General features: G+C 57.7%; 2 protein-coding genes across 6 annotated transcripts in view; one reads left to right on the forward strand and one right to left on the reverse strand.

The window, feature by feature from the left end:
* Positions 1-16,585, forward strand: part of STXBP1 (syntaxin binding protein 1) — a 775,650-nt gene that overhangs the window by 238,553 nt on the left and 520,512 nt on the right. The window lies entirely within an intron of this gene.
* On the reverse strand, positions 481-11,078 carry AK1 (adenylate kinase 1). 5 transcript variants are annotated; one of them, NM_001444817.1, is given in 8 exon segments: positions 481-1,734; positions 1,986-2,177; positions 4,792-4,908; positions 5,603-5,766; positions 5,945-5,980; positions 7,539-7,577; positions 7,752-7,804; positions 10,998-11,053. In NM_001444817.1, coding segments are annotated over 6 exon segments (585 nt in total). In that variant the 5' UTR covers positions 7,546-7,577; positions 7,752-7,804; positions 10,998-11,053; the 3' UTR covers positions 481-1,665.

The following is a 16,585-nucleotide window of genomic DNA, read 5'->3' on the forward strand; positions in this document are numbered from 1 at the left end:
TTCTATGGTGAGTAGTTTGGGTCAGCTTAGGTTTTCATGAACTGAAGGTACACCTGATTTAATGAAGCTGTCATTTAAAAAAAAAATAGATAATGAAGAAGATTTTGCAGGTGAATTTCCCCAGCTCTTTATCATCTTGGGCGTGTTTCCCCACTTGTCCTCACCACCCTGACATGGAAGGTGAGTGCGTGGGTGCGTGCGTGTGTGTGCATGTGTGCGTGCGTGTGTGTGTGTGTGTGTGTGTGTGTGTGTGTGTGAGCCCTGTTTGACAGGTGCGACATGGAGACCCCAAAGTGGGAGGTCATCGAGCAAGGTGGCCTTTCCGCGCGCCCCAGTTGGCAGGGGCAGAGAAAGACCAGCTACCGAGGCCTTCAGCCCACACCACCACCCATCATCACCTGCATGATGCCTGCCTTCTAGAACCTACCTCCCCTGTACCATCATTTCTTGATGTTCTTCTTTCCATACACTCGCCTCTTATAACTTAAATATGTTTATTTCAAAGGAAAGTTGAAATAACTGCTGTAAATGGAACACCAGCCACGCCTGCCATAAGTAGAAGGGGACACACAACGGGCACCTTCGGCCCCCACAGGACTTTGTTTCAGCTGAGGGTGGCCCGCTGAAGGCCCTCTTGGCTTCAAAGGGAGCCAGCTGGGCTTGGGACAGGGGTTAGGGACACGTGAGCACCAATGGAAACTTTCTCCATGATGAGGTCCGAGAGTGAAAGAGAAGAGGCAAGATGGTTCTTCCCGGGATTCTCGAGCACCCACCCCAAAGCAAAGCACCTCCGCCACTGCCCCCCCCCCCCCGCCCCCCGGCCAAGGCTGCTTGGTCTCTCATCCCACAGGCCGTGGTAACTGACAACACCCCCCCCAGCTCAGTGTGTTCTCGTCCTAACTTTGGGGGCAGGCGTGGGGGAGGAGCCTAGTGTAGATTTGGGAATGGGCTTGGGAAGGGCCCGTTGTGACCTGTCCAGGGTCACACATTGGGAGGCACCTCTGACCATGATGCCGCTTTCAAGCCCCATGCACCTTCCAGACCCTCAGAGCTTCTTGCACCAAGGAAGCAATTCACTGCCCACTCAGCTGATGGGTGCCGACTCCACTGCCCAGGAAGCCCCCACAGCCCATGACAATGCTGCCTGCCACAGCCCAGTGCTCGACGGGGGCTAGGGCCAGAGAGCAAACTCAGAGAGAGATGCGGGGTCAGGGCCAAGGCCATGCAGCAAGGATGCAGTGGAGCCCAGGCCAGGGCCCAGCTCTGCCCAGCCACAAGTCCCCAAGAGCCAGGATTTCGCCCAGGTCACCCAGCATCCCCAGGCCTGGCACAGCCCAGGGCCTGGCACGCTGAGCTAGGAGGGAGGCTCTGGCTGAGGTGGGCTGAGGGCCCCCGAGGAGGAACGGGAGGGTGAGGGGCTGGAGCCCCAAGGCAGGGGTGGCCATACCCCGTGATGGAAGCTTGATGGAAGCAAAGAAACAGGAGTAAAATCGAATGTCCTTGGAAATTCCTTTAGTGTTCGGCTGTCCATGAAAACAGGATAAAGTGGCTTCCTCTGCCTGTGCTCCAGCCGGGCAGGGCGGCGGCGCTGAGCGCAGGCCGGGAGGGCCCAGTCAGGATGAGGGCAGGGCGGGGCTCTGAGCAGGGGAAGGGGCTCCAGCTTGGCTACTTGAGGGTGTCCAAGTGGGTGCACACCTGCGAGAAGACATCGTCCACGGAGCCTTCGGCATTGACCTGCGGGGAGACGGGCCATGAGCGCAGGGTGCCAGGAAGGGCTGGGCGGCACCCCCACCACCGAAGCAGGGGGCTGAGCACCCCTAGAGGCCAGGCCAGGCCCCCCTGAGCCCGGCCTTAGCGGACAGCAGCCTCTTATGGAACCAGTGGGGAAATCAAGGCCCAGATAGGAGGGCTGGCTGCAGGTCACAGCAATTTGAAGCCCAGCCCAGCAAAGACCCAGGTTTCCAAGGGCACCGTTGGGCCCGCACCTTGCGAACGATGCCACGTTTCTCGTAGAAGGCAATGACGGGCTCTGTGGCCTTGTAGTAGGTCTCCAGCCGCTTCTTGATGGTCTCTTCGTTGTCGTCCACGCGCCCACTGGTCTCTCCGCGCTTCAGGAGCCGCTTGGTCATGGTCTCAGGGCCCGCGTCCACATACAGCAGCAGTGTGGGCTGTCCGATCTGCGAGGGGGCACACTAGTCTAGTCACAGGGGCCCTATTTCTGCCCCCTGGGGCCGTCTTGTCACCGTTTTCTCACTTCTGAGGCCTCCCTGGAGACCTACCCAGACCTTCAAGCCCTTCCCCAGCCCTGCCCCTCCTCTGCTCCAACCTCCTCCATGGCTCCCCAGTACCCTCAAGAGACAGTCCAAACCCCTTTACCTGCCCTGCCCACCCCACTCCGCATCCCCTGCGTCTCCTTTGCTCTCTTGTCGGTGGTCTGGGCTCTGACCCGCCTCCTCCGGGCCAGACCTTTGCTCATGCTGGGAACCTCTGCTGGGAACCCCTTCCCTTAATATCAAAGGCTCGCCTTCGGATTTGAGCTAAAATCTCATCCTTCTAGAACAATCTTCCTGGACGTCACCGCCACCACCAGTCCAGCTCTCTGGGACATGCTCTTCCAGTCCCCTTGACTTGGGCCGAGCTTGTCTCAGGAGGGCCCCTGGTTAGTTATTCAATGTCCCTCCCCCCGCCAGGCCGGGACCCCCTGAGGGTAGGCAGACATTTCTGATACCTGTTGGATATGAACTTGACAAAGGAATAAGGGCTGAGTGAAGGTGCAAGAGACCGCTGAGCTCTGGGGGTTCTGAACAATGTCACTGTCAGAATAAGCATTTCATCCACCAGGAAGATTTGGAAGGTGCACCAGTCCTCCTTCAGTGAGGCCCAGGCGCCCCCTGGTGTCCAGAGCCAAGAACACCAGGTGCCCCGACCTCCGGAGGCCCCAGTAGGGCTGGGCTCTGTGCGAGCTCAGCACCCACAGTAGTGCCCCTGACAGCCCCAGGAGGGACGAGGACTTTCATTAATCGCATTTTCTAGATGTGACCCTGAGGTGACATCACACCTAGTGCATTAGGACGTGCCTCAGCGCTGCCTGGCCTCTGACCTCAGGGGCAATGACCTCCCTGCCTGAAAGAAGCCCAGTCAATGTGCCCATTTCAGAGACAGGGAAACTGAGGCCCAGATCAGGACAGACACTTTCTTGAGGTCCTGCATCCACTCAGAGGTCAAGAAATATAGTATCCTCCCTCTGGATGAAGCTCAAAGCTACGGAAGCCCAAAGAGGGTCCAGCCTCACAGAGACGGGCAGTGGAAGTGGAGGTCTGTCCTGCTCCAGGCCCACTAAGATGCCCAGTCCTGGAGTTCCTGTTGTGGCTCAGTGGAAACGAATCTGACTAGGAACCATGAGGTTGTGGGTTCGATCCCTGGCGTCGCTCAGTGGGTTAAGGATCTGGCGTTGCCATGAGCTGTGGTGTAGGCTGGCAGCTGCAGCTCTGATTACACCCCTAGCCTGGGAACCACCATATGCTACAGGTGCGGCCCTCAAGAGACAAAAAGACAAAAAAAAAAAATGCCGGGTCTTCCCCGCAGGCATCCCCACTGCCAAGAAACCGCCCCCCCAGCCCCCGTCCCAAGTCCCCAGCCATCCTCGCTGACCTCGCCCTCCTCCTAAGCACTGGCAGCTTCATCTGTTTCCACTGTGTGGCCTGTGACATCGGAGGTCTGGGTGCACGTGTGTGTGTGTGTGTGTGTGTGTGTGTGCACGCGCGCGCATCTCTGTTCGGATGACTGCATCTGTGTACACACGTTGCATGTGTGTGTATACATGACAGGCCTGTGCACATGAGGGCATAGGCCGCTGGGCTTGTGCGTGTGCATGTATGTTTCTGTCCCTAGGGGCCCAGGGACACGTGCTTGTTCACCTGTGTGCACATGGGCCAGGACATGTGTGTTTGGGGGAGGGGCCCCCACCCCGTGGAAGGCCTTCCCATGGGCCCCCGCTCCAGGCAGCCCAGAGCCACCCTCCTCAAGGCCCATTCTTTCCAGCCAGATTCCCTGTGGTGCCTGGAAGGGGACCAGACTCCTGTCTGTGACATTCGAGGCCTCAGCCCAGCGGGAACCTCCCTCTCCCTCATCACTCCTGGTGGCCCTGTCCCGCTGATTCTGTTCTCTGCACACCAGCCTCACCCTTCCAGCCCTGTCCATCCTGTTCCCTGCCCCCTGACCATGTGTTTATGGGGTGCCAAGCCCCACTTTTGTGGGTTTTTTTTTTTTTTCCATTTTCAGCTGCCCCATAGCATATAGAACTCCCAGGCCAGGGATCAGATCCCAGCCACAGCTGCGACCTACGCCGAATCCTTTAACCCATTGTGCCAGGCCGGGGCTCGAACCCATGTCCTGATACTGCAGAGATGACACCAATCCCCATGGGCCCCAGCAGGAACTCCCCTCCCCAAGCCCCGCTTTTGAAGGGTGCACTCTCTCTAATCCCCATGCTGCCCCTCAAGGCAGCTGCAAACTGTCTCTCCCCATTTTGCAGCTGGGGACACTGAGGTTTGGTGTCAAGGGGCTGAGCTGGAACCTGAGGCCAGGTGTGTGAACACCCCACCCTGGAGCCTCCTCTTCTTCTATAGACTCCCCTCTAGACTCTAGAAAGACTTCCAGAAGGTCTCCCCTGTTTTCCCTCCTCCCTCCCTCCTTCCCTGCATCTCAGCAGCCTCTGCCTGGTTCCCCCACATTACAGCTCCAAGGCCACCTCCCCCCCGCCCCCCCACCCCCGGCCAAGTCACACCTTACCTTCCGCTCAAACTCTTCCCCCTGCTTCACCTCCCGGGGGTAGCCGTCGATCAGGAAGCCTTTGGAAGTATCTACTTTGGCCACCATGGCGTCTCGGAGCATGTCCAACACTGTCTCCTGGGGCACGACAAAAGAAGGGGGTGCCATGAGCCCCCCTTCTCCACTCCTCCTCGGGCCTCGGCAGCCAGAAATGCCCTCTGCCCGAACACAGATTTCCTGCACAGGCTTCCCCCTCCAGGAAGCCTTCTCTGAACGGTGAAGACTCGACTGATTGATCAAAGCCTTCATTCATTCATTCATTTCTTCATCCGCGGACCAAGCCTGACGGAGCCCCTCCCCCCTGCAAACTCACAGGCTACAGAGGGGACAACCACACAGCTGATTTACAGTCCCCAAGCACCACCTGGGTCATATGGGCGAAGAAGGGGAGCTACTGGAGTATAAAGGTGGGGGGGGGTCCTTAGCCCCAATCTGAGGAGTCAGCAAGGCCTAAAAGCCAAGGCGGAAAGAAGATTCTAGGCAGGAAGGAGTGTGATCAGTGTGAGGGGACAGAAAGGCTGAGGGGGGCGGGGTAGAGAGCTGGAGGGAGCCTGGGTGGCGTGAGGCTGGAGGGGTCCGCAGGGCAGGTCCTGGAGGCTCTTGGGAGCTGCTGGAAGGAGCTTTCTGCCAAGGGCAACGGGGACCCTCGGGAAGCTTTGGAGCCGGGGAAGGTCAGGATCAGCCTGGCCAGTGTGTCATGGGCTTTGCTGGCTGGTGTCCACTCGGGGCCACCATCGCCCCCCCACCCCGCGCCCCGCAGGGGCCCACTCACCAGTGGCACCAGCTGCCCCTTCTCCATGATTTCCGACAGCATCTTGCCCCTGGCCGAGCCCGAGCTGACCTCGGCCCGCAGGAGGTCCCCGGTGGAGAGGTGGGTGTAGCCGTACTTCTGGACAATCTTCTCACACTGGGTGCCCTTCCCCGAGCCGGGCCCGCCTGCAAGCGCCCCCCCCATTCAGAAGCCCCGAGAAACAGGGCCCCAGCAGGGACAGGGTCTGCCCGGGGCCACCCAGCGAAATGGGGGCAAAGCCCCGGGTGCAGCCCCCGGGCCCAGGCTCCCCCCCACCCCAGGGCCTGCCCTGTTTGCTGCCGCGCCCGCCTGCCTTGGACTCACCCACCACAAAGATGATCTTGCTTTTCTTCAGCTTCTCTGTGGGAGAGAAGAGAGGAGCAGGGTTCAGGGACTCACTGGACAAAGAGCCAGAAGCACCTCCGGAGTCCCAGGCCTGTGCAGGGCCTCAGGCAGCCGGACAGACACGGCTCATGTCCTTCTGGGGAGGCAGATGAGTCACAGCCCATAGAGGCAAGGAAATGTCAGAGAGACTGGGGCAGGTCAGGGAGAAGTGGGGGTCCCCGGCGGAGAGACCCACAGAGACAAAGGCCTGGAGGCTATGGGCTCGGCCCAGGCTGGGAGAGGGACCCTCTTGGAGGCTCAGAGGCCAACCCTCTCGGTCCCTCCCTGTGGGTGGCTGGACCGAGGTGCCAGGTCACCTCTGGCTTTAGAGTCTTCCACACTGCGGAGGTCTCGTGCCGAGCAGCAGGCCCCCATGGTCCTGTTGGGCTGTGTCCCCAAACCTCCCCACTGCCCACCCACCCCCAGGCCCTGGGCCTGCCCCAGGCCCTGGGCCTGCCTTCTCTGGGCGGTACCAGTGCCGAGTTGGCAACCACAACACGTGTTGCCCGGGAGACGGTTGCCAGGGAGGAGGGCTGTGGTGGGCATGTGGAACCCTTGCTCGGAGACGGAGGCGAGCTTAGGTTTCAACCTCAACCTCCTCGGCGCTCAGAGCCCAGCAAGCCCACAGCCCCACCAGACAGAGGGCAGCCGAGGCCTGGAGAGGCGGGGGCCTGTTTCAGAGATGCCAGACCGGGCGCTGGACCGGGGCCTCTTCCCAGGCCGCCCGGCCTTCCCCTCGCTCTGTGCCCTTAGGAAAGGAGTTCCTGTCCCAGTGGGGAGGTGAGTTCAGCAGCTCCCGAGGGCCTTTCCAGCCCTGGGGCTGGAGGTAGAGAGGCGCTGTCAGAAGAGCCCCTTTCCCAGTGGGCTCCCCGCGTCTGCTGTCATGTGATGGGTCCAAGCCTGGGGGGGTGGGGGGGCCACAGCCCAGTGGTGGCCGATGTGTAGAGCCCCAGGGGTGGAGGAGGACTGCCGGCCTCAGGCCGCGGCAGCAGCAGCAGCAGCAGCAGCAGCAGCAGCAGCCAGGCCTGCTGGGCTCCTTTAAGAGTTGCCCAGGCTGAGGCCCAGCACCAGGGATGGGACGGGTGGTGCTGCCTGGAGGTGGGCCAGCCGGGCTCTCTGCCCAAGTCTCCGTCCAGGTCCCAGCCCCTCGGAGCCAGGAGGGCCCAAGACATCCTCAAGACCCACCCCCACCAGCCCCGGAGAGGGCCAGGAACGTGTCCTTGATAACTTTGGCATTTGCAGGCTCAGGGCGTCTGCACAGGGCAGGCCTTCCCTCGCCAGCGCCACCCCCTCTCCAGAAAGAGCCAGAGACTCAGCTCTATAAATACCAGTGTTGGAGGTGTGCTGTGGGGCCCTTGGGAGCCTCCAGGAGGCCCCAGCCCTTCTAAAATTAATCTTGGAGCTGGCACATCCCCTTCTGGCTGCCCCAGAGCCACCTCCAAACCTTCCCGAAAGTCTCCCCAAATCACACCCCCTTAACAGATGGGCACACTGAGGCCCAGGCTGCGGGCAGAAAAGGGGAGGAGCCTCGTACCTTCCATCCTGCCGCGGTCCGGGGAGCCGAGTCAGCGCTCTGCAAGACAAGGTGGGGCGGGTGAGGGGGAGTCTTCCCCACGGGCTCCGTTCCTGCCCAGCCGGGCGGGGCAGCCAGGCCCTGACCATCCCCTGAGGGAGCAGGGGGACGCTGGGGGGCAGGAAAGGCCCAGGAGGCTGAGAGACCTTCCTGCGTGTGCCTCCGCTGCCTCACCTGTCACAGGGCACAGCAGCCCACTCCTGTCCACCTCTTCCCTCGGGGCCTGGCTGGTGGTGAAAAGGACACCAAGAGGTGTAAACGGCTAGCTGCACCAGCAATGGCGGAGCTGCTCTGCTCACAAGTCCCAGAAAGCCGGCCCTGGGTCCTGCGTCTGCCCCGCGCCTTGACAACGCTCCCCAGGGCCGAGAAAAGCCCGGGAGGCGGCCCGATGGGAGGGAAGCTGCACGCATCTTCATTGAGATGGCCTGGGGACCAGGGTGCTCAAAGGGACGCAGACACCTGAGGGGGACAAAGCCGCAGGGCCACGCATGTGGCCACAGCCCCTAGGATCCTTACCTGCGGTGGGGGGACCCAGGCTCTCCCCATTGCCCAGGCTCAATTTCCACCTCCCCCAGCCCCAGGGGGTCCCTGCCCCCTCTTTTCGCTGCTCCATCTTCTCAGCGTGGGAATCAAGCCCACCCCCTCCTGGATCCACCCCTCCTCCTCTGCTTCCCCAATCTCCCCCTGCCCCTTGCTTCCCATTAGTCTTTTCAGAGTTGCCAACACACATCTTCGGCCCCCACTTCTTTTTTTATTTTTTTTCTCTTTTGGCTGCCCCATGGCATATGGAGGTCCCAGGCCAGGGGTCAGATCCGAGTCACCGTCACAACCAAAGCTGCAACTGCTGCAACCCCGGATCCTTAACCCACCGTGCTGGCCTGGGGATAGAACCTGCGTCCCAGCACTCCCAAGACACTGCCGATCCTGTTGTGCCAAAGTGGGTACTCCTGGCCTCCACTTCTTTATTCCCCACCCACCAGCCCTTCCCAAGGCCACCAGCAACCCCGTCACAGACACTTGACCCTCGGCCAGCATTCCTGCTGCCTGGGACGCCCACCCCAGGCCTCCAGTCCACCCTCTCACCGTTGGCTTCAGGACCCCCATCTTTGCCCAGCCGGCCCAGGCCTCTGTCCCCAGCCTCATCCATCCACAGCCTCTGGACAGGCCTGGAGACCCCGCAGACACCCAGACACTAGACAGTGTCTGATCCCGCAGCCAGAGGCCCGGGTCAGCACAAGCACCTTCTCCCCCACCCACCTCCACCTGACACGTGCATGTCCCAGCCCTGAACGTCTCCCCAGGCTGTGACCTCCCTGTCACTTCCTTGTTCCGAGCATGAGAACCGGCTTCTTCCCCAGCCTCCCGTGGGCCTCCCCAGCCTCATACCCACCAGGTCATCTGCAGGATTTCGTCTGATAAGCATCAGACCATGTCACCCACCGGCTCAAAACCCTTCCACGTGTGGCCCCTTCGGTTCCCCACATAAAGCCTAAGGAAGCTGACAGGGCCCGGCAACCTGGCCCCCACCACGGCCTACAGCCTCATCAGCTGCTGTTGGGCCTGCGTGGAGCTCGCTTACCCACCGTGATCGTGTCCCCCTCCAGGTCCCGGCTAAGGTTGCACCCAATACCTGGATGCCTTTCCCCAAGGTGCTACTGTTTAGGACTCAGTTCAGGTGTCACCTCCTTCAGGAAGCCTTCCGGGACTCTGCCCTCCACTCTCACGCTGGGAGGTGCCTCCTCCGACCATCTCCCAGCGTTGCACAACCCTCACTGTTCTGGGCCTCTCTGTTGTCCTGCAGGCCTGAATCCCGCCAGACTGGCCTTGGCCCTGGTGGAGCAAAAGCTGGGAGCTTTGCTTCATCCTTACAGTCATCTTGGGAGGGAAGTGAGGCTTGTTTTTTGGGGTTTTGTTTTGTTTTGTTTTGTTTTTTGTCTTTTTAGGGCCACACCCGCAGCACATGGAGGTTCCCAGGCTAGAGGTCGAATCGCAGCTGTAGCCTCCAGCCTATACCACAGCCACAGCAATGCCAGATCCTTAACCCACTGAGTGAGGCCAGGGATCGAACCGACAACCTCATGGTTCCTAGTCAAATTCGATCCTGCTGCACCACGACGGGAACTCCCAGGAAGTAAGGCTTGGAGAGCAGGAGAGACTTGCTCCAGGGCCTGGCTGGGGTCATACATGGGGCCGCATTTTCTGTTGCCCTGGGCCTGGCAACCCCTAGGTCCTTCGGCAGCTTTGCTGACCGTCCTGCCACCCGTGGGGTATGAGTTATAGCCTCTTTCCTGCTGAGTGTGCTTAAGAAAGGGTCAGAGCGGCCAATGTCCCTCCATAGCTGGTGGGGGAGGGAGAGGGTCCCCAGGCCAGGGACAGCCTGCAGAGACACCCTGAGGAGTGGCCTCGACCTACCCTGCCCCACCTGCTCCTGGTAACCTAAGCCCCTCTGTCCTGCTGGCACCTGCCATTTCTTGGCCCAAAATAACTTGGTTGTGAGGAGTCCACACAGAGGCCAGGGGTCCGGGACAGAGTTAGGTTACGGGCTCAGCACCCAGGCCTTATAAGGCCCCCAAGTCAGGGCCAAGGTAACTCCTAGCATGACTAGGTGGTCTGCTGAGGGGCCTGGGGAACAGAGGCCCAGAGGGACAGTGACTTAACCTCAGTCACAGGGCAAGGCCAGAGCGAGACCCAGGTTTCCCAGCTCCTGACCAAAAGCACCTTCCCAGGGGTTGGCGATTGGCTAGGGTTCAAATCCCAACTCTATCATTCAGCTGTGTGACCTTGGGCAGCTGGTATGCCCTCTCTGGGCCTGTACCCCCAGGCTCTGTCCTGCTGCTGCTCAAGAGTCCTAGGTAGGTAGCTGAGCAATACTCAGGAAAGGCCCCGTGGGCTGGGCCCCCGAGCTCCCACAGAGCCCCTGACCTTTCAGGAGGCAGGGGCAGGCACAATCATGAGGGGGCTTGCCTTCCGTGCCCCCAGCACTCGAAACAAGACGGGATCGCTCCTCCTATCCCCTAGTCTGCTCCCGCCCCGGTCCTGGGGCAGGGAGTCAAGCCACAGCGCCCCCTCCCCGGGCCCGCCCGAGCTGGGCCGTGCCAAGGGCAGGGACCTGGAGCCCCAGGAGTGCCAGTGGGACAAAGGGGTGACTGTCACGGCGGCTGGGACACACACACACACACCCCCATCCACAAAGGCACACACAGTGTGGCACAAATACCCAGAGCAGAGCCTGGAGAATACAAGCAGGCAGATGCATTCAGATCACAACCAAGAATACCAACACACAGCCACACAAACCCCAAGAATACCTTGCCACACGCAAGCACGCAGACCCCCCTCCCCAGGTGCGTGTGGCTCCCCCACTCCCTGCAGGGGCGCCCCCCTTCACGTGCACAGGCACACACACGGGCACACACTGACCTGGGGGAGGGGTGCGAGTGGGCTCCGGGGCCAGTGCGTGCCCTACCCGTCCTGCCGGGCCGCCTGCAAAGGCGACTATTTATAAGGCTGTCAGCAGCGCGCGGCATGCCGGGAGCCAGCGTTCTGAGCTGCCAGGGAGGGGGGTACGGAGGGAGGGAGAGCGGGAGAGCGGGCCGGGAAGGGAGGGGGCGCTGGACCAGAGCGGAGCCCTGGCGGGAGGCCAGACCGGTGCCCCTGCCATGCACCCCCAGGTGGCTGTGCCTGCAGGCGCATGGCTCCTTCACAGTTTTTCCAGAGGGTTTTTCATTCCTGCATTACCTCCACTGTGTCCACATCACTCCAGGGGGCCGGGACCAGGGACAGTGGCTGGGGGTGGGGGGAGGACTGAGGCTCTTTGCACAAAATCCCACCCACAGCAAGTTGGTGGCAGAGAGAGGCCAGAACCAGACAGAGGGTGACTGAGGCATGGATTCTGGGGACTGTGCTGGCCAGATAGTCCCCCAGCCCCTCCTCAGATCCTGCCCAGAGGCTTTGGGGCCAAGAGCCACCTGGAACTCCTCCTTCTCTGTTGAAAGGGGCCCCAAACGATCCTCTGGGCCTGAAACCCCTCAGGACCCCAGAGATTGCCCACATATCCATCTCCCAGATGGTGACTGTGTAGAAGATGATAAAAACCAGCCCTGGAGTTCCCGTTGTGGTGCAGCGGAAACAAATCCGACTAGTATCCATGAGGATGCAGGTTCAATCCCTGGCCTTGCTCAGTGGGATAAGGATCTGGTGTTGCCATGAGCTTGGGTGTAGGTCACAGATGAGACTCGGATCCTTTACTGCTGTAGCTGTGGCTTATGCCTTTAGCTGTAGCTCTGATTTGACCCCTAGCCTGGGAACTTCCATATGCCACCCGTGCAGCCCTAAAAAGCAAAAAAAAAAAAAAAGCAGCCCTGCCCCCATGAAAAGGCTGTGGGTACCCAGATGGGGGAATGATAATCCTGATGAAAAGAATAGCTCCAATTACTGAGACTCACTGGCACCAGATGTTGGGCAGAGCACTGGACTCAGACCACGTCTGTTAGTCATTAAACGCCGAGAAGGAAAGTGAGGGTCACAGCTGTAAAAGAACTTGCCTGAGGTTCCCAGGTAGAAGGTGATGTATTTACCCAGCATTCTGCACAAGACCAGGACATAGCAGTAGCTGTTCAGTGATGTAGCAGGACAGAGATGAGAGCCTAGGACCATGCAGTTTCCGAACTCATGCACTTGGAGTTCCCTGATGGCCTAGAGGTTGAGGACTCGGAGTTGTCACTGCTGTGGCTCGAATCTGATGGAACGTCTGGCCTGGGAACTTCTGCATGCCGCAAGCACCGCCAAAAACAAAACCAAAAAAAAAAAAAAAAAAAATTCATGCACCTGACCACTAGATCACATCAAGACATTGAAGGCAGCAGCTCCAGATGGTGGAGTGGGTTGAATTTGGAATTTGTCTTATAGGCACTAGGGAGCCACAGAAGGTGTTTAAGCAAGAGGGTGAGACCAGCTTAGATGGGTGGTTTCTTAGCAACAGCAGCCTGGACATCAGGAGGCCTGGATCTGCTCCCAGCTCTGCCACCTGTGACATCAGACAAGGTTCTCATCATTGGGATTTTAGTTTCCCCATCTGTGGGGATGCGGGTGAGTAGTACGTCAGAGGATCTGCCTTAGAAATTTTCTGACAGTGTGGTGGGAATGTAAATTGATAAAACCACTATGGAAAACAGTATGGAGGTACTTCAGAAAACTAAATATAGAACTACCATATGACCCAGCAATCCCACTCTTGGGCATATATCTGGACAAAACTCCTTGAAAAAGACACATGCACCCATATGTTCATTGCAGCACAGTTCACAGTGACCAAGACATGGAAACAACCCAAATGTCCATCAGCAGATGAATGGATTAAGAAGATGTGATATATACACACAATGGAATACTACTCAGCCATAAAAAGAACAAAATAATGCCATTTACAGCAACATGCATGGAACTAGAGACTCTCATACTAAGTGAAGTAAGTCAGAAAGAGAAAGACAAACACCAAATGATATCACTTATATGTGGAATCTAATATATGGCACAAATGAACCTTTCCACAGAAAAGAAACTCATGGACTTAGAGAACGGACTGGTGGTTGCCAAGGGGGAAGGGGAGGGAGTGGGATGGACTGGGAGTCTGGGGTTAATAGATGCAAACTCTTGCATTTGGAGAGAATAAGCAATGAGATCCTGCTGTATAGCACAAGGAACTATATCTAGTCACTTGTGATGGAGCCTGATGGAGGATAATGAGGAAAAAGAATAGGATGTATGACTAGGTCACTTTGCTGTGTAACAGAAATTGACAGAACACTGTAAATCAACTATAATGGAAAAAAATATAAAACATCTTTTAAAAAAAATGAAATCCTGGAGTTCCCATTGTGGCATATCGGAAACAAATCTGACTAGGAACCATGACGTTGTGGGTTTGATCCCTGGCCTCGCACAGTGGATTAAGGATCTGGCGTTGCTGTAAGCTGTGGTGTAGGTCACAGACACGGCTCGGATCCCGTGTTGCTGTGGCTGTGACATAGGCCGGCAGCAACAGCTCCGATTCGACCTCTAGCCTGGGAACCTCCATATGCCACAGGTGCAGCCCTAAAAAGACAAAAAGACTAAACAATGGTATCTTAATGTTGATGAAATAAAGCAGACCCGAGAGAGCCAGTGTGGACACAGCATCCCCTGGGTAGAGGTGGGACTTTCACACTTCTGACTTCAAGTCTTCTTGTGTGTGTGTGTGTGTGTGTGTGTGTGTGTTTTTTAATACAACAAGCATCTATTACTTTACAGACAAAATGACTGCAACATAATGTCCTCGAAGATGTGTTGCTAAGTGAAATAAGCCAGTCACAAAAAGATAAGTAGTGTATAATTCTAGTTATGCAAAGAATCTAAAGCAGTCAAATTCACAGAAACAGAAAGTAGAATGATGGTTACGAGGGCCCGAGGGGAAGGGGAATTTGGAGCTGCTGTTTATTAGGTAGAGAGTTTCAGATAGGCAAGATGAAAACGTTCTGGGGATCCATTTCACAACAATGTAAATATATTTAACACGACTAAACTATACACTTAAAACCTGGTAAGTGGTAAATCTCATGTTTTTATTACAATAACAAAATAGATTTTTAACTCAAAAATTGCATAATATTTCAAGTACTCGTTTTGCTTCTTTTTTGGCTGCCTTGCAGCATATGGAGTTCCCGGGCCAGGGATCAGATCTGAGCCACAGTTTTGACCTATGCCACAGCAGCGGCAAGGCAGGATTCCTGAACCCACTGTGCCAGGCTGGGGATCGAACCTGTGTCCCCGGCACTGCAGAGACTCTGCTGATCCTGTTGTGCCTCAGCGGGACTCCTCAAGAACTTGTTGTAATTATTTCCTTTGTTTATGACTGACGGATTTTCCACCAACACTGGGATATTACAGCTTCAGGATTTTTTTTTCCCCCCAGCTATAATCTAAAGAAAGAAAGAAGACAGGAAGATAAAGAGGAAGGCAGGCCCAAGCAGGGAAGGAGAAAGGAAGGAAGGAAGGAAGAGAGGATGGGAAAGAAAAAAAGTACATGGAAGAAAAATCTGGAAGATTATACCTTAGACTGTTAACGGGAAATAGGACTGGGTGATGCTCTAGATTTCTATCATCCAGTGTTTGTATGGTTCAAGTTATTTTTAAATATTAAAAAAACACCTAAAATGTAATCACACAAAATGCAACCAATTTTTAAAAAACATTTTTTAAAATATTCTGGTTAAAAAATAATTCCAAGGAACCAACACTGGGGCATACAATCGGGGCAGCGACTCTCTGAGGTTCACGGCTGGACCCACCTGTCCAGCACATGGGGCTCCCATGTGGGGCTGCCCCAGGCGGGCCTGACCGGACCACTGAGCATCCGTGGGAAATAGCTGGAGTGGGGCTTGGGGAAACACACGTGGGATTTGCAGCTGGTGGAAGATGCCTCCTCCCCCAGGGAGGGGTAAATGGGTGACAGCGGTACCAGAGGGCTCTGAACCCCAAACTAGGAGGTGGGTTTGGTCCTGGTCACAGTGGCGTTTCAGAGCAAAGCTGGCCATGATGATGGTCTTTGGGAAGATGACCTTGGTAATAAGCAGACCCGTCTGGACGGGTCCCATCTGAGGCAGTGAGAGCATGTGTGGTTGAGGACGAGGCCTCTTGCCCTCTCCATCCTCCATCAAAGTCTTATCTGCTGATGCTGAACGGAGCTTGCCCAGGGTCCACCCCAGCAGACCACTCTTGACTCCCTTCTTCACGCCCCGCCCACCCGCCGTGGGAAAACAGAAGAACCAAGCATTCTGAGTGAAACTCCCCGGAAAAGGCTCTGCCAGGACCCAGATTCCCAGAAGCCTTTGCGTGGGGCCGGAAGTGCGTCGTATTCTCACCTTCCCCTCCCAGGCAGGGCCTCAGGCGCCCCACGTGATGACTTTGCAAGGAGTCCCCTCTCTCGGACACGCTTACCGCCACCATTACTGTGTCTCGTTGCCCCGGGCCTGGACTCTGCAGCCTCCCGGCCTCCTGCTGCCCACCCGGCTGCTGGCTGCCATCTGAGCGAGGACAGCCTCTCTAAGCAGGAAGGATCGAGGCTTGGCCCCGCCTTGGACCACCTGGCCCCAAGCAGTCTCATCTTCCACTGTTCCCTCCTTCTGCAGCCTCCTTACCCAGCGAGGCTCTGGGCCCCTTCTTTTTTTTGTCTTTTTCTAGGGCCACACGTGCTAGGCTAGGGGTCGAATCGGAGCTGTAGCCACCAGCCTAACACCACAGCCAGGGCAACGCGGGATCCGAGCTGCATCTGCACCCTACACCACAGCTCACGGCAATGCCAGATCTTTAACCCACTGAGCAAGGCCAGGGATCGAACCCGCAACCTCATGGTTCCTAGTCAGACTCATTAACCACTGAGCCACAACAGGAACTCCTCTGGGCCCCTTCTTCCCACCCGACATCCCTTCCCGCATCCGTTGCACCTGACACAGCGCCCGGCACGTGGCTGCCTGCTGAGCAAGTGTCCACGTGAACTGAGACAAAAGCAGGGGCCATTCCCGCCGGCCAGTTCCGCGGCCCCCATCCTGCTGGCCCAGTGCCCAGGAGAGCTCTTTCCTGTCCCCAGCAGGCTGCCTGCCCGTGTCTCACAGTCCCTCTTTGTTAGGCCTCTGCTCCCAGGGGCACCTTATCTGCCTAAACAGGGTGTAATCTCCCAGAGTCACGACCCCCTTCCTCCTGCCAACCTGGGGTAAACTGAGCCGTTTTGCTGAAAGGCTGCAGGCGGCAATGAGGCACCCTCGACTCACCACACCCGGCCCAGGGCTGCTCACTCCCTCCTGCCGGGGCCTGCACTTTGGCTGCGTGCCTTCAGCACCTCTCGGCCCACAGCCAACCTCTGACCCCGCCACCTGCCTTTCCCCCTCAACCCGCTGCTCTGGCCTCCTCCATCCTGTCCCCCACAGCTGCTTCTGTGACAGCCTCTCCCATCTCCCTTCTCTTGCTGCCAGAAG

This window comes from Sus scrofa, chromosome 1, assembly GCF_054392235.1.
Source record: "Sus scrofa isolate SSC_HxYL_T2T_F1_AM1 chromosome 1, Sscrofa_HxYL_maternal_Yorkshire_Landrace_v2.0, whole genome shotgun sequence".
NCBI lineage: Eukaryota > Metazoa > Chordata > Mammalia > Artiodactyla > Suidae > Sus > Sus scrofa.

Excerpts from the sequence above, each read along its gene's own strand:
- AK1 (XM_084994845.1), bottom strand. Across the intron at positions 5,767-5,944 it reads CAAGATCATCTTTGTGGTGG|GCGGGCCCGGCTCGGGGAAG; the intron begins GTGAGTCCAAGG and ends GGGCGCTTGCAG. Across the intron at positions 1,735-1,985 it reads AACGTGGCATCGTTCGCAAG|GTCAATGCCGAAGGCTCCGT; the intron begins GTGCGGGCCCAA and ends GTCTCCCCGCAG.